Source organism: Furipterus horrens, unplaced genomic scaffold (assembly GCF_987537825.1).
Source record: "Furipterus horrens unplaced genomic scaffold, mFurHor1.1.pri manual_scaffold_1, whole genome shotgun sequence".
Lineage (NCBI taxonomy): Eukaryota > Metazoa > Chordata > Mammalia > Chiroptera > Furipteridae > Furipterus > Furipterus horrens.
In genome coordinates this window covers 165920059-165938795 of record NW_028327171.1, presented here as the reverse complement: position 1 = coordinate 165938795, position 18737 = coordinate 165920059, and the positions used below count along the sequence as shown (strand labels likewise).

The 18737-nt window shown below is 34.2% G+C and overlaps 1 protein-coding gene and 1 pseudogene across 1 annotated transcript in view; both read right to left on the bottom strand.

Moving 5' to 3' along the window:
- Positions 1–18737, bottom strand: part of ERICH2 (glutamate rich 2) — a 36587-nt gene that overhangs the window by 8970 nt on the left and 8880 nt on the right. The window contains 5 exon segments of the mRNA XM_090287755.1: positions 10688–10872; positions 13694–13842; positions 14888–14983; positions 17050–17086; positions 17312–17360. Of these exon segments, the coding sequence (XP_090143881.1) occupies positions 10688–10872; positions 13694–13842; positions 14888–14983; positions 17050–17086; positions 17312–17360 (516 nt within the window).
- Positions 2576–9268, bottom strand: LOC150022210 (DEP domain-containing protein 7-like; annotated as a pseudogene).

Sequence of the window (18737 nt, the reverse complement as noted above, 5' to 3'; positions counted from 1 at the left end):
TACTGAACAATTTGAGAATACATAGGTTGATTCAACTGGTGGAGATAGTGAAGACATTAATCACTTTAATATCCTTTGGTTCAGATTCAGCTTTTATTTGTGAGCTGCGTCCATAATTATATGATGATACTTAGTAAAAAAAAAATGTAGATTTACAATTATGTATGTATACTCACTATATTCCAGTATTGTTCTCATACCATCCTGCTTCTATGATTTCTATTATATTTTTCTTGTTACAACTAATACATATCTTTGTACACAGAAAATTTAAAAGCTAAATAAATACATTCTGTCCTCAATTAAAAAGCCTCTATATTTCTACCATCCATGGGTGTTTATTATTACATCTTCATGTATATTGTTTCCATAAACGACCACGTAGTTACAAAAACTAGGATTGTTAGGTAACATTTTAAAAACAAATAATATTCATGTTCACATGTTATGATTATTTTCTCCCATGGAATTAAATATTCTTTTTTCTTAGGCTGCAATTTACCTAACATTTTATTATTAGTTATTTAAACTGCTTCCATTGAAAAAATTAGCCTACCCTTAGATGATTGTTCTTGCTTGTGTGTGACATATTCTGAGCTGTATGTAGCTATGCTAGGTCCACTAGGTCTGTTCTCCAAGAGACATGACCATTGAGTCATACGAAACAAACAAACGAACATTTCTCACATATTTCCAGATATTTGATAAATACACAGGGGCCATTTTAAAAAGCAGTTCTCTACCAGTTTTCTAAGTTTCTCGCATGGGCATTACATTATTTATTTTTCTAGTAAATAAAACTTCTAAAGATTATTCTATAAATAATTAATTTCATCGCAATTCCCATTTATTCACATATTAATAATTCCCTTATGTTAAAAAATATATTCTTGTCTAAGGTTAAGACATGTTAATTTAAATTCTTATTTGTAGTTTTCTTCCATTTAATTATAATATCTATGTTTGATCTATGTCATTTTTTCAACTATCTAAATCTAAAATCGATATATTAATTTGGTTTTTACTTTGAATTATTAATTTGTTCCTTTAATTTTTTGTACTTTCCTTATGTTTATTTTGTTCTTCTAGGTTTTGGCACTAATATTTAGTTCATTAACTGTCACTTTTTCTTGAATCATCACCATCATCATCATCATCGTCATGATCAAAGCATTTGAAACTAAGCACTTTTCAAATGTTTTAATATTTAGTGTTATGGTTATCACTATTTTTAAAATAGGTTATAAGTTTAGATTTTTATTTTTAATCCATGAGTCAGAAGACTATCTTTTAGTTTTAAGTGGTTTTGTTAATTCTTATTATGTTTATATTTTTTAAATCTTTATGGAAAATTTAAATATACACACAAGTAAATTGTAAAAGAAATTATGTGCTCCCAATTTTCACCTTCAAAAAATAAACGTTTTATTAATTTTATTTATCAATATCACTACAAACCTTTTCCCTCCCTCTGCTTAAACTATTTAAAAATAATTTATATATATCAATTCATTTTATTTTAAATTAAAAACCCAATCACAGTATTGCTATCACACCTAACAAAATTAAAAATAATTAAAAATAATTTTTTAAATGTAATATTTATTTTTTCATTACCATTTAGTCCCCTTATAGTTCCCTCCCCTCAGCAATCACCACTGTTGTCCACGTCTATGAGTCCTTTTCCCTTATTTGATCACCCCCTAACTCCTCCCCCCCACTAGCTGTCATCTTGCTTTCCACTTATGAGTCTGTCTCCATTTTACTTATGAGTTCAGTTTGTTTATTAGATTCCACATGTGAATGAAATCATATGGTATTTGTCTATCTCTGACTGGCTTATTTCACTTAGCACAATGTTCCCCAGGCCCATTCATATGTTGCAAAAAGTAAAATTTCCTTCTTTTTTGTGGCTGAGTAGTATTCCATGGTGTGAATGTCCCATAGTTGTTTTATCCACTCATCTACTGATGGACACTTGGCCTGTTTCCATGTCTTGGTGGTTGTACATAACGCTGCCTTGAACATACAGGTACTTACGTTTTTTCAAATTAGCGATTTGGGTTTGATCAGATATAATCCCAGAAGTGGGTCAAAAGGCAGATCAATTTTTAGTTTTTTGAGGTATCTCCATATTGTTTTCCACAGTGGCTGCATCGGTCTGCATTTCCACCAATAGTGTAAGAGTTCCCCTTTCTCCACATCCTTGCCAGCACTTGTTTGTTGATTTATTGATGATAGCCATTCTGACGGGTGTGAGATGGAATCTCATTGTGGTTTTAATTTGCATTTCTCTGATGATTAGTGATTATTTTTCATTTTGCAGTGTTGACCAAGGTTCTTTTCTTTCTGAGTTTACTGTAGTCCTATGAAGTTTATGCTTATTTCCATACTTCAAATGATTTTTTGATATGGCATCTGAATCTTTTCTATATAAAAGCTTCTTTAGTTTCTGGGAATCGAACCGGCAAGCCTTCAGTTTGCAAGTCAGTTCTCAATCCACTGAGCCACACCAGCCAGAAAGCTTCTTTAGTTTCTTACTAACCAGGTCCAATAAAGTAACTTGTGACTATTTTTATAATTTTTAGGCATTAGGTTCTGATGCAATAGCCATAGAATTAAGTAGCTGTTGTAACTCTTCTCTAAGGTGGGGCAACAACAATCTTAGATATACTTGTGTTGCTTCAAGTGCTTCTGTTTTTTCTCATTTTCTAACAGTTCAATAATTCCTGAATGAATATCAAAATGCTCATTAGTTAACAGGCAATTTCTCTCGATCATAATATTTTACTATGACATCTAAGAGTATCTTCTTTTGTATACTCAATCTTGTCTCTTCACTTCTATTTTGCACTAACTGCTGACTAACCAAAACTATGAACTGGTCAGGGAAATACTCCAAGCATTGAATTGCTGCATTAAGCCATTTATCAATCTCAGGTACACAGAAACTTAGAATAACCTCTCCTTCTAGACAAGTATTTCAGATAACAAGATCTTTTTCTTTACTTAATTGAAGATTTTGTGTTGCATTAACTGTTGGCTACAAAATATTTTTCAAGAATGGAAGGTGAATCAATTGAAGATGGAACAATGTTGGCTGTTTCCAAACATCTGCTATAGCTGTTCTCTTTTCTGGCAGAAGCCACTACTAAGGCTCACAAAATTCGACGTACTCTGCCCTAGGCCAAGAAGCTCACTCTGGCTGCCAAGTTTATTGAACTGCAGAGTCAAAAGAACTGCCAGAAGCTCACGTGCCAGTTCCTCCCCACAAGAATTTCTTAATATCAGCTAATATCCAGTCTATTTAATGAAGTGTCATATTAATAATACTAATCTCAGAAGATGAAGTGGTGCATGAAATCCATTTCAAAGGGTCCTGTGCATTGATCTATTTTTAATTTGAATTGATGTATTTTATGTTGTTAACATAAAATATATTTTCTTTCAATAGTTGAAAAGCCAGTGAAATTAAGAAATTCATGCAATAAATATTTAACTAAAGACTTTTATGAAAATTACCTAAGACTTCAAACTTAAGATGAAGGCAGGTTTTTAAAAAATTATTTGTGACATTCAAAATAAAGAAATGTTTAAAAACTAAGCTCAAAATATGAGTTTTGATGGATCTCAACTGGAAAATGATCCACTAATAAAACTCACTTTAAAGACAAATTGGGAAATCTCAATTTGGATATATTTTACTACAGAACGGTTGTTAATTTTCTTAGGTGTGATAAAGGTATGATGTTACTTTGAAGAATGAACTTATTTTTAGGAGACATATGTTCCAATTTTAGGGGTGAAGTTTTATGATGTCTGCAACTTACTTTCAAATGTTTCTGCCAAAAATATATATCTAAGGTATATACCTATGCCTTATCTATCAAAAGTTAGAGAAAACTTATTCAATCAATAGAAACTGACCTAGATAGCATAGTAGACAAACCTGTTAAAATAACTCCTGTAAATATATGTATATGCCATATGCTCAAAAGTAGAGGAAAATATGAACAAGATAAGGAGAGAAATGATGCAAAATATGTAAATAAAACTTCTAGAGATGATAAATATAATTTTAAATGAATATATAGATTACTTATATAACATATATGATATATATATGTGTGTGTGTGTGTATATATATATATTAGAATATGAGGTCTGTCCAGAAGGTATACAGCCATGTAATATGAAAAAGAGAGACATTTATTGAAGAAGATACAAGATACAAGAAACATTGTATATAGGACACTGATTCCTCAGTCCCCTTCGAAGAACGCACATTAGGACCTCACACAGTTCCAGTCACCATCAGCTGCCCCGTCATATTTTCCTGAACCTCATCGATGGACTGAAATCTCTTCCCTTTCAAAGGTGATTTTAGTTTTGGGAAAAGCCAGAAGTTACAGGGTGCCAAATCTGGGCTGTAGGGAGTGCTGAGTCCCCTGGGTGATTTGATGTTTTGCCAAAAAACTGCATGGGATGTGATGCATGAGCAGGTACAGTGTCATGATGAAGCTGCCAATCACCAGTTGCTCATAGCTGCAGCCTTCTGGATCATCCAAATAGTTTCCGCAGAGGAATGTTCAAGCTTAACGCAAAATTTGATGCAGATACATTGCTCTACTTGTTCAGTTATTTTGAATGCGATGACTACACAGTGCACATACTCACTCAATGGCATCTACCACTCCCACTGACTAGTACCCTGAAGTTGTCATTGTTCACACATGCTCATTCCAGTCCACTCTCCTTAGCTGTCAGGTTACATTGATATCATACAAACTGTTCTTATTATATTAACAATGGCTGGACTTTTTCCAGACAGAATTCTTACATATTCTAATATTATATGTATTTAATATATCATATAATGTGTATATATATATAATATATATAATATATATATTATATATTAGAGAGAATGGGAGGGAGGGAAGAAAGATGGGATTAATAACAATTATAATTGCAAAAAAGAAAAATTTCTCAAATGAAATTTAGAGGAAATAGAAGGGGAAAAATGGAGCATGTGTGAGAATATTGGGTGGTCAATCATAGATGTAATTATAGCCTAGATGAAAAAGGGAGAGCAAGGGCAGAGGTCAGAAAATAATATTTGAAGACTTAATTAAATATTTTCCAATTCTGGTGAGAACTATAAACTCATAGATCCAAGAATCTCAATGAAAAGAAGAAACGTGAAGAAAATAAAGCACATCATAATCAAATTGCCAATACTAATAATAGAGATGGAAAAATTTAAAAATAGCCATATGACATTATAATGCAGATAAATAAAGAATAACAGCAGACATCTTTAATTTTAATTTAAAATTTTAAAAAATGTTTTGATTATGCTGTTACAGTTGTCCCAATTTCTTTTCCCTTTGTTCCCCTCCACCCAGTGACACCATCCCTCCAGTTGTCCCCCACCTTAGTCCATGCCCATTGGTTGTGCATATAGTTCTTCTCAACATCTTCCTATCTACTCCACTCCCTCCTACTATGCTTCTTAATTCCTTCACCATCTCCCTCCGTTTCCCACCTTCCCCCTCCCCACTGACCTCACCCCAATATGTTCCCCATACCTATAGTTCTTTTTCCACTCTCATTGCCTACTTAGTTTGCCTTTGTTTCGATTCCCTAGCTTCTGTTGTTGGTTGTTGTGATAATTTTCATTTTAATGTTCATAGTTTTGATCCTCCTTCTCCTAAACAAGTTCCTTTAACATCTCATATAACAGTGGTTTGGATCTGATGAACTCCTTCAGTTTTACTTTGTCCTGGAAGCACTTTCTCTGCCCTTCTATTCTGAATGACAGCTTCGCTGGATAGAGTAATCGTGGTTGTAGGTTTTTGCTTTTCATTATTTTGAATATTTCTTGCCAGTCCCTTCTTGCCTGCAGAGTCTCCTTTGAGAAATCAGCTGATAGACTAATTGGGACCCCTTTGTACATAATTCTCTTCTTCTCTCTTGCTGCTTTTAAGATTCTCTCTTTATCCTTAATGTTTGACATTTTGATTATAATGTGTCTTGGTGTGGTCCTCCCTGGGCACAGTTTTTTTGAAACCTCTGTACTTCCTGGACCTGAAATTCCATTTCCTTCCCCAAGTTAGGGAAGTTCTGCTTCACTGTTTTTTCACATAATTTTTCAATTTCTAGTTCTTCTTTGTCACCTTCTGGCAACCCTATGATTTGGATATTGGCCCGCTTATAGCTGTCCCATAGCTTTCTGAGCCTCTCCTCATTTTCCTCACTTTTCATTTCCTCTTTCTGCAGTAGTTGACTGTTCCTTCCCTATGTTCCAATTTGTGATTTGATCCCTGGTTTTCCTTCCCTCACCACTTGTTTCGTATGTGTTTTTGTTCATTTCAGTAGGACTAGCCTTCATTCCTTCCCTGTCTTGTTTAAGATCCGCTGTTAGTTCTGTAAGCTTTCTTATAACTATAGCTCTGAACAGAGCCTCAGAAAGATTATCTATCTGCTAGTCCGATGGATTATATATTTGCTGTCTGGTCAGCTGTGTGATTGGGATCTCTATCATGATTCCTGCCATCCTGACAGTTTTTTGTTTACCTTTGCTTCCTACGCTTTAGGGGGCGGAGCCCCATGCACTGGTCACTACTGGGTGACCCTTCTCACCATACTGTGGTGCTTTGTGTGGGGCCGGGTTCCAAGATGGATTCCTGCTGTTCACTCTCCACTGAGAGACTGGGAGCCTCCTCCTCCATCCCCACGCCCTCCAGCCCTCACAGTCCGAGGCAATGGGAGTCTGCCTTCCCTGGCATTGGAATCGCGAGCTGACGGGTTTGGTCTGCAGCCAGGGGTGCTCCCCAGTAGCTTCTAGCCTCCCCTTAAATACTGTTATCTGTGCCTACTCCGTCCTGCAGCCTGTCACTGCAGCTGCCACTGCCAGCACAGCTTGACCTCTCCGCCCTGGCTTCACTCCTCCTACCCGTCCGGACAAGCACCACTTGTTTATAACTTCATACGTTGGACTTCCATGCATCTTTATTTTCTGGAACTTGTGGTTATTTCTGGTTTTGTGGTAGTTTTAGTCCTTCTTAGTTGTGGAGGGAGACGGAGCATGTCAGTCTAGGCCTCCATCTTGTCTGGAAGTCTAATTTTAATTTTTATTATATATTTTTCCATTACCATTTAACCACCTTATACCCCCTCTCCACTGCAATCACAACACTATTGTCTATGTCCTTGAGTCCTTTTTCCTTTTTGTTTGATCCCTCCACTCCCTAATGCCACCCTGGCACTAGCTGTCATTCTGCTCCCCATCTATGACTCTGTCTCTGTGTTGCTTATTAGTTCAGTTTGTTCATTAGATTCCACATATAAATGAAATCATATGGTTTTTGTCTTTCTCTCATTGGCTTATGTCACTTAGCATAGTGTTCTCCAGTCTCATCCATGCTGTCGTTAAGGGTAAAATTTTCTTCTTTTTTACAGCTGAGTAGTATTCCATTGTGTAAATGTCCCATAGTTGTTTTACCCACTCATCTACTGCTGGACACCTGGCCAGGTTCCATATCTTGGGAATTATAAATAATGCTGCAGTGAACATAGGGATGCTTATGTTCTTTCAAATTAGTGTTTTGGGTTTCTTTGGATATATTCCAAGAAGTGGGATCATTGGGTCAAAAGGCAGATCCGTTTTTAATTTTTTGAGGTATCCTCATACTGCTTTTCTCAATGGTTGCACCAGTCTGCATTCCCTCAACATTGCAAAAGGATTCTCTTTTCTCCACATCCTTTCCAGCACTTGTTGATTTATTGATGATGGCCATTCTGACAGGTGTGAGGTGATATCTCATTGTGGTTTTAATTTGCATTTCTCTGCTGACTAGTGACATTGCACATATTTTCATGTTTATTTGCCATCTCTATGTTCTCTTTGAAGAAGTCTTTATTCAGGTCCATTACCCATTCTATATTGGATTGTTTTATTTGATGTTGAGTTTTGTGTATGTTCTTTATAAATTTTGGATATTAACCCCTTATCAGATGTATTGGTGACTATATTCTCCCATTCCATGAGTTGTCTTTATAGTTTGTTGATGGTCCCCTTGCTGTGCAAAAACTTTTTGATTTGATGTAGGCCCATTTATTATTTCTTTTGTTTCCCTTGCCTGGGGAGATAGATAAAATATTGCTACAAGCAATGTCCAAGATTTTACCACTTATGTTTTCTTCTAGGACTTTTAATTGTTTCAGGTCTAATTTCAAGTCTTTAATCCATTTTGAATTTATTCTTGTATGTGGTGTAAGAAGTGGTCTTAGTCTCATTTTTCTGCACATATCTGTCCAATTTTCCCAGCATCATTTACTGAATAAACTATCTTTAGCCCATTGTATGTACTTGTTTCCTCTGTTGAATATTAATTGACTATAAAGGTATGGGTTTATTTCTGGGCTCTCTATTCTGTTCCATTGATTTATGTCTACTTTTTTTTTTTTTTGCCAGTACCATGCTGTTTTGATTACTATAACCTTATAGTATAGTTTGACATTAGGTAGTATGGTTCCTCCAACTTTGCACTTTCTTAGGATTTCTGTTTCTATGTAGGGCCTTTTGTGGTTTCATATAAATTTTTAAAATATTTGTTCTAGTTCTGTGATATACGACATGGGAATCTTGATAGCAATTGCATTGAATCTATAGATTGCTTTGGGTAGCATGGGTATTTTAATGATGTCAATTCTTTCTATCCATGAACACAAGTTTGTGGTTCCACTTATTTGTATCTTCTTCAGTTTCTGTCTTCATTGTCTTATAATTTTCTGAGTAAAGGTCTTTTACATCCTTGATTAGGTTTATTTCTAGGAATTTTATTTTTATTTTTGAAGCAGTTGAGAATGGGACTTTTTTCTTGATTTCCCTGTTAGTTCATCATTGGCATATAAAAATCCAACTGATTTTTGGATATTAATTTTGTATCTTTCTGCTTTGCTGAATTCATTTATGAGTTCAAGTAATTTCTTGTTGGAATCTTTCGGGGTCTCTATGGAATAATGTCATCTGCAAATACAGTAGTCCCACTATGACCCAACCATCCCTCTTGCTCCTCCTCTACACTCCCTACCAACCAGTCTCATTGTGGTGAAGTTGTTTTTTCAGTCTGTCCTTGGTTATAAGGCTTCCCTCCAGCCAGTGTTCTGTTGGTTGTTCAGGATGATTTCTCTACAATTTAGGTGTTACTCCATTTTGGTCCTGGGAGGAGATTTGTGCAGCTTCCACTTACTCCTCTGCCATCTTGGATCTCCAGGCATCTTTTCTGAAACTATTTAACAATGTAGTAACCTTTCAAATTACAGTGATACCTTGGCTAACAGGTGACCCAGCTAACAAATTTTTCAGCTAACGAAGATTTCTTTTCACTGTTTTTTGGACTTGGCTAACAAATGTTTTAGTGTGGATATGCACGCTAACATAAAGCAGCAAACATGAATGGCTGGGCCATTCCAGGTGCTTATCTTTTCCATCTTTATGTGTATGACAAAGAAATGCGATTCTGCAACAAATTATCTTTGTTAGTCAAGGTATCACTGTATAGGAAATAACCTGGCAACCTAGAATTCTCCAGCTAACATATCCTCTGAAAAAGAAAGTGAATTTAAGACTTTTTCAGACAAACAAAAGCTGAGAGAACTCACAGCCAGCAGAATTGCAGTATAAAATATACTAAAAGAAAACATAAATAAAATATACTAAATGAGTTTTCAGGTAAAAGGTAAATAATAACAGGTGTTAAGTTGGATCCTCACAAAGCTATGAAGAACACCAGAAATGTGTTCCAAAAAAGATATCTTCCAATTTAAAAAACCTCTAAAAGATAATTGACCATTTAAAACAAAAGTAACTGTATTGTGGAGCTTAAAACATATTTAGAAGTTAAATGTACAACAATAATACAAAGGATGAGAAGGGGAAATGAAAATGTACTATTATGAAGTTTGTACAATATACATGAAGTTGTGTAATATTAAGTAAAAGTAGACTGTGATACCACAAGTGAGGTAAAATTGTTTTGTTCTCCATAGAATTATCAATAAATGTTTATGTACAATTTTTTCAGGCAATGTTTAAGGCTTCGATGCCTTTGCACATGCTGTTTCCTAAGTCAGGAATGCCTTCTCTTGTTTACCAGATGAATTTCTATTCTTCCCTCTTCCTTTAAGTTTCTAAAACTTTTTTTCCCATTTCCCTGGTTTCTTTTCTTAATTACTCACTTAATCCTCCCTGTTCCCAGAGAACTTCATAAATACTTCAACTAGCACATATTTCATTTTATTATTAATTGTATTATATAAATAACATATGCCTGTTAGCTCTCAGAGGTAGGACATGCCTTTTTATTTATTTCTACATCTCCCCGGTAACTAGCATGGTGCCCATGCTTTATGTAACATTGCTTTAAACAGTCCTTGAAGAGTTTTATACCAAAATCTCTCTTATTCCTGCTTCTGCCTATTCCAGAATACTGTTAAGTCACTTGCAGAATCTTCTCTCATCTCTACCCTGGAGAAAGTCATGAGAGATGAGTAGCCTGGTAAGCATCTGTATGTGGGCAAGGATCTTTTTACTACTTTTTTTAATTTTCAAGGTTATATACTATTTAGTTATTTTAATATTTTTATGTTTCTAAAATTATAATGCACAAGTAAAACTTACTTCAGCCATTAATTCTAATGGGGCATGGGTATTACTGTTTGGGTTACTGTCTTCATTATCTTCATTATTAGTGTCATCTTCACCATCATCATCTGTTGATTCAGACAACTCGTCATCTCTATGTTGAAGGCAATATTCATTATTTTTCTTATGCTTTGCAATGGCTTCATCTTTGTCCACTTCACCTAAAACAATGTACATAATTAATCAGTAAATATTAACAAGTTCAAAAATTTTTAATGGTTACTCCTAATTTATAATGTAACAAGTGTATGTGTTTCCTATATGGCTTCCTGTTCTGAAGTTTTTTTTTTCATGATTAAACAGAACTGATTTCCATTTTCAAAAAAGGTAATAAAACTGTCAGGTTAAAGAGGAAACTAATCAAACCAATAACATTGAGCTGATGTTAATGTTAATTGTTTGGTACTTGAAGTTTTAATAAATGGAAAACAGTCTTGTTTATAATTTTAAGAAAAAAGAAATTAATGCTATTCTATCTCCGTAAATATATTTCATAAATTGTTCCTATAGAAAGGTAAATATAAAATAAAGAGCTTGGACTGTAAAAGACTGGAGTGGCTGAGAAGCAAATAAACCTTCTTAGGTCATGTCACTCTTGGATACTTGGGAATAAAGTTCTTTCTCTTTCTCTCTCTCTCTCTCTCTCAACACACAGACAGAAATTAGGAAGAAATACATGTGGAATATTTGAAATATAACATTATTAATGACTTACCTTAATGACAAGTCACAATACTTATGACTAAACATAGATGACTGAGAAAGAAAAAGTAAGCACTACTGACTGACCACCCATTCAGTGCCTAGCACTATGCTGAGTCCCAGGAACACAAAAATGAATAGTCCTTGATCTCAGAGTACTTGCAAAAACTAACTGGGGAGTCATTAACGTAATGGGTTATTACAAAACAGTATGGAAGAACAGTGATGAAGATGTGTACTATGTAAATGGAGAGCAAAGGAGGGCCACATCTCAGTCTGGGGAGTGGTCAGGGAACTGTTGAGTCTGAGTAGATCAGTTTTTCCAGGGAGAGGGGACAGCATGACCCAATGCAGAAGCAAGAATATGTGTGGACTACAGGACGTTGATGCTGTTTTAGGGCCAAGGTTGAAGTTGAAATGGTGACAGATGTGGCTCAAAGTGTAGGTAGGAACCAGCTGAGTAGTAAGAGTTTTGTGGGCCAGAAGCCTTGGGGTTTATCTTAAGAATGCAGGGGCTACTAATGAAAGATTTTATGTAAGAAAACAAGTATGATCAATACCTGGATAGCAGGGTGAAAGTGTGTTTCAGGGAAGACTAAAAAAAAGAGTAAGGGGAGAGATTAGAGTTCTCCTTTAAAAATCCAGGTGAGAGAGATGGTAGGGCACTGGTAAAATAGGGATGAAAAGGAAGTAATAGAGAAATATTTAAAAGGTATAATCTCCATGGTACAACCTATTAGAACATTTTCCAAACTTCAGTAATTCTTTTACTATCTTCATCCGTTTTTCCATATATGAGCATCACCTATACTAATTATTTAAAATTTTTCTTTGAATCGACTTTTTTAACTTATAAATTTTGTCAGTTCATAAATACTATCGTCCATAAAACTGATGGGTGTATTAATAAAAGTAGCATATAATAATCATAACACATTAAATGTCATTACTCTCCTGAATACTATATATATTAACTCATTTATTTCTCTCAACATCCCAAGGAGTTGTGTTTTGCTTTTATCCCATTCATAGAAGAAACGGAGGGACAGAGAGGTTATAACCTGCCCAACTTCACACCACTAGTTAAAAGGTAGATCTGGGAGTCAGTTTGGCTCCAGAATCCATGTTCTTATCCATATCTTATGTTATTTTTTTCTACATATCAAAATATACTACAATTAAGTAATTTTTAAAAAAGTTTACTATGTGTTTCCTAAACTTATCACTTTGGGAAGCACTACTGAACGAGCTTACAGGACTCCTTTGGCTCTATGGATATCTCTCACAGTTTCAAACCAACTTGTGCTACACCATCCCTTTCTTGTAAGATTTTGAGTATCTGGGAAGTTTTGTGAAATGTCTTCTTTGATGGGAGTGTGGCCAGGAGCTACTCTAAATAATGTAGAAACACCTGTGTTAGAAGAAAATGAGCAAATGAGAAAATCTAGGAGAGCTCTAGAGAAAACACAGACCAAAAAAACAAAATATTGGTAAAACTCTTGACCTTAAAGAAAATTCATGACTCTAAAAAATAAAAAGCATGCTACCCTGAAAAGGTCCTTCCCAGAGTAGGATGGATGGGCTATTTGAGCCATTTACCTGCTTCTATTTCCTTTACAGTCTCCATCAGCTCACAGCCACTCACTCTGATCTTCCAGTGTGGACCCAGCCTGTTCCCTGCCTCATCACACTGACATCATCGGGGGAAGGGCTGCACATGATGTCACAGAAACTGTCTCAATTAATTCACAAACACAGAGCTTCATGAGAGACTTCCTGGTCCCTAGATCTAAGGTTGTCTTCTCCAAGGTGCCATTTATTAACATTATAACACCCATCACAACCTATATTGTATTGCTTTTGTGTTTATTTACTTACTCACTTGCTTATTTATTTACTTATTATAGTTGGTTGTCTATCTCCCACTAGAATGTGAACTTCATAAGGGCAAGGACCTTCTCTATTTGTTAACTATTGTATCCAGTGCCTGGCACTCAATAAACCATTGTTGAATGAATGGAACTTGTTAATACTTTCATTAGGTATTTTAATTCATTCTGAAATTTAATACTCAATTATTATCATTTCATGTAATCTTTTTCCATCGGTCCTATGCCTGACTGCATATCAGGATCATCTGGTACATGAACTGGAAAAAAGTACTGATTCCCATGACCCTCTCCAGACCTACAGAGTTGTCAATAACCCCAAAGGTCCCAGTGAAAGAGGATTGAATTAGAAGCAACAGTTACTCAAACAAATAAAACTAAGAGTTATTACCTGTGCTTTCTTTTAAGAAGGAAGATGACCACAGCTTAGACTGTTGATTTGTTTCTGTATCTTTATTTTCAGTACTCTTTGAAGACACTCTACTTTCAATATTCTTTAAAGAGACTTTATTTTCAATATTTTCTGAGGATACTTCCTTCCTAAATGTTAAAGTTGATAGTCAAAAAATACTTTCCTAGGTCAAAATTCTGTTTAAAGCGTTACATAGGTACACACACATTTAATATAAGCACACAGTATACCAAACAATTAAATAGTTAAAATGCAGTATCTTCTTTGTGGCAAAAAATTAAAAATAATTTTTACTGGTGATTAAAATTCTATTTTTGCCTGGCATATCATTGTGTAATGATTCTTAGAATCTTTTCAGAGTTCTTTAACACAGAACTTATAAGCAATCAGTTCTATGAATGTCTTTGGCACATCACTGTGCTGTATATAATGGAATAAAATTATTTAAGGATACTAGCCTTTTTATAAGTTTGTAAATCCATTCTTACCATTGCTAAATGCTACACTTGTGGAGAGAGTGCAATACTAATATTAACCTTTGGTCTATTGATTTCCATTTGTCAAAGTGATGCTATTTATGTTAATAACCCCTCTAGCCATCTTTAAAAACAGATAACCAGTATACTCTAAAAGATGTTATTTATTTATTATTTTACTTTATTTTATTTTATTTTTTAGAGAGAGGGGAATGGAGGGAGAAAGAAAGGGAGAGAAACATCAATGTGTGAGAGAAACACGCCCCCAACTAGAAACCTGGTCTCCAACCCAGGCATGTGCCCTGACTGGCAATTGAACCAGAAACTTTGTTTGCAGGCCGATGCTCTATCCACTGAGCCATACCAGCCAGGGCTTAAAAGATCTTTTATTTAAATAAAGTTACAATTAAGGAAAGATTCAAATTTTTTACTTTATGTAATATCCTTTGGAAATGGAGGATATTTAATTTAGTATCTGTTAATGTTAGAGAGTTAGTCAAGTTAGGTATCGCACTGGAACATATTTATGCTAAAGAGTAAATAGCCTAGGTTTTAGGATTGTTCCTTAGTTAAGAGCACTGGGCATATTTATGAAATGTCCCCAAATTTCTACTGGAATTAACGAGTTTTCCAAGAACTTTGTTTAAAGTGACTTATAATTTGTCAAACATGGGCCTAAAAATTTATTAAAATTTACTTTTCCAAGAATGTCTAAGCTATATTTAGAGAAACTTGTGTTGCCAACATATAAGGTTTCCTGGCCAATCTTGGTCTTCATCCAAAGAGGCATTTACTTAAAGTATAAAAGTGAGAATGAAAAATAACTTGTCATTCATTTTAGAAAATATAAAACATGATTATGGAATAATGTGTAGATATAATTTTTCCAGCTTCAGAGTATTGCATGCTGTGGGTCTACTTCAGCTATTTCCCCCTTACATTTTTAATAAAGTATGCTCAAAAGCTTGACAAAAAAACCCAACGGATCAAAGGTCCAAGATCTATAGAACTTTGTCCAGCATTAGAGGTATATTTTACCTTTATTACTGAAAAGTTTGTTAATTAAGTGCAATTTGTTGGGTGGACAAAATCTTTCACACATGGATCTATGGGGAAAAGGATATGACAAGTGTGAGTTTTGCATGCACAGAACCCTGAAACTCATGGTTTGTAAAATCCTTGTGGCTCACGCTAGAATGAAGAATCAATCAGAAGATTAAGGCAAAGTGATGGGGAAAGAAAACTTCTAGTTTTCCCCTAACTCAAGCTTAATTGGACCTCCTGGCAAATTCCACCTCTAGTCAGACTATGGAGCCTATAGTGGGGTGGGAAGTGGAATCTGAAGCTACACTGAGAAAATTCATCAGCTTTGCAGGTCAGTCACACTAGTCCCCAAACAAAGGTTCCCCATGATTTTCTATCTTCTTACTCGATCATTATATTCCAGGACTGGCCTTGTTTGCCTTCAACTCTGGGTAAGGTGCCTGAGGTGACAATGCCACATCACAGTAAAACTTATTGGCTACACTAACCATCCACTTCAAACAACCAAACCAAACCCAAACTCTACTTTGCAAGCAAATTAAAGGGAACGTGATCATCTTACCCTTTTGAAAGTAGTTTGAAAAGACGATGCAATTATTAATGAGATCAGGAGAAAAAGTAGACATTACACTTTTCTATTTTAGCCCAGGCTGCCCTTGATTTATCCCTGAGATAAAACTACTTCAGGATGTGGATCATTCCTTGCTCCAAATCCAACACTGCTTATCACAGTCTAGGAACACTGGGGCTCATAGTAGATAAAACATTTTATTTTCATTAATGGCCTACTAACTTCTGTTACTATTATTGAAAGTTATATTTCCCTCAAAGACTACTAAAACTATCTTAGATTTTTAAATTTAAATGTTTTCCATCATGTACTAGAATATATATAAATATATATTAACAGGGCATTTATTTTTTTCTGGTTGTATATATTTAATCTGAAATAAATTCTCATCATTGATCTGTTATATATTACTCTCCCTTTAATATAAAATATGTATTTAATACATAATTTACAGCAAAGCCAAAGTACATATTAATTTTAATTTTTAGGTTTGACAGTATAAAATTAAAATATATGTTGTATTAAGTGAAAATTATTCCTAGCCAATAATATATACAATAAGCCAAAATAATATTAATTTGAGTAGAATTCCACCAGAAGGGTGCTTACCAACCTGTTAATAATTGATCTCTAAGAATGATCAACTTTCAAAATGTAATTTTTCATGGAAGAAATGATACAATTTTTCAGATGTTAGGAGATAATTATACCAGGAAGGGCTTTGATGAATTATCATAATCAGTGCCTTGAACAAAGCAGGTACTTCATATTTACCTACTAAATTTAAACTGAACTATGATTCTTTTTAACACTAATTTCTTCAACTACTTGGGGTGATTATGAATTTTCCTTATTTAGTAATAACAGATCATCACATAGTAAATAAAGAATCTGTTTATAAATATTCATTTAAAGAGATATCCTGAAAGAAATGAGCAAGTACCAAAGGGAAATAGAAATGAGCAATGAAAATTTTATAAGTAAAATACAGAACACTTGGTGTTTAAGCATTTAAAAGTAGAAGTTAATATTATCCATATCTCTATATTTTTATCAAAGTTCATTTTTCATTTTAAATGTCCTTTTATCTAGTAACAATTGCTTTTGCTGAAGCAAAGCTAACGTGCTAATCCATGCGTTTCCGGCCTTTCAAATTTAATTGGATGACAAATGATTGCATTATCTAGTTCTAATTGCTCAAAAGGCATGTGATAGACCAGTTGCACAATCAGACATTTTCTTACTCTGACATTGTTTCATTTGGTTCAATCATCAATTTTTCTGAAAGAGAAGAAAAAAAAAAAACTTCAGTATTTTATCAATAACGATGTTTGTAACAGAAATCCCTGACTGGCAAATATTTAGTCATTCTTTGAATGACAGCATAATAAAGAACTTAATTGCTAAGTCTTTCAACCACATTCAACCATCTCAGTAGACTATCCACTTAATATTTAGGACAAAATGGTGTTCAAACATATTCTTTTTAAGTGATAAAACATTTACCCTTTAGATCAAAGGCTAGCAATTTGCCATTCTGTATATATTTTGTTGCCTAAAATAGAAGCAGAAAAAAAAACTATCATTATCATTATTATTTTCATTTGAGGTATTTGAAATAACTTATTCACAGTCTTTATATAAACATTTCTGTTATCTAGGTTAAAAGTTAACTTTATCCTAAAGTAATTATTCAAAAACTATATAAATTGATAGTAAAAATAGGACTAAAGTATCTTTAAAAAGTTTATGTACTCTTACCTTTACAACATCTGTCTTGTGTAAATAATTTCTGCAAAAACCAAAATATGCATAAGTATTTAAATACTTGTATAATTTTAGAATATAAATAAAATAGAATGTAGAACTCATTTTATTAGTAGAGTATTAAGTATGTGCTTTGTTTTTGTATTTGATAGCATTATTTCCATCCTAATTGAAAAACTTCATTCTTCTGGATTATTAAATTGGGTTTAAAAAAAGTCTGGAGAAATTAACCTCTTCTCCCCATTTTACCTTACAGTCTATGTAAAATGAACTACAGGAATAATTCTGCAAGTTAGAAAAAGATGTATTAAGTAAGTTCCTAAATTTGTTACTGTTTTGGTTTTATATAACTTGGTCTCTAGATCTAGATCCAAATAAAATCAATAGCAGGTTAAGGACTCACCTTTCCTACTGAGCTGACTCTAAAAATCATAAATTCAGCATGGTTTATGTTTACAACACCTTTTTTTCTCTTCCACTTCAACAAAACAAGATGTAAGCCAAGTTATATGCCACATTCCAATTCATCCATGTTATGAAAAATGCCTTTATAGTGCTTATAAGCCAGGATATTATATAGTATTTTTAATAAAATATTATTTCAACAAATACATTTAGAAATTAACCTCTGATTTTTCTCCAGACATGTTTATTTTTTAAAGATTTTATTTATTTATTTTTAGAGAGAGAGGAAGAAAGGGAGAAACAGAGGGAGAGAAACATCAATGTGTGGTTGCCTCTTGCACACTCCCAACTGGGAACCTGGCCTGCAACGCAGGCATGTGCCCTGACTGGGAATAGAACCAGAGACCCTTTGCTTTACAGGCCAGCACTCAACCATTGAGCCACACCAGCCAGGGCATAAGGTTTTTAATGTATGAGAGAGGCCACACTTAAACATTTCATTGGTAACAATTCACTTTTCCCCACATCCCAAGTCAGACTTTTCAAATTATTAGTAATATGTACCTAGGGATTTCTGGAATACAAAACTTAGGGCCAAATCTGTTAGCAATAAAACAGAAGCTTCATTATTTGGTATTGTTTTTCTCTTTTTAAATTTAACTCCCTAACACTGATCTGCACTCCTGAATAAGCAGTAGCATATACACTTTTGTCTAAGGCTTGTTTCCTGGGCAACCCTAACCAAGCCAGATGTTATATA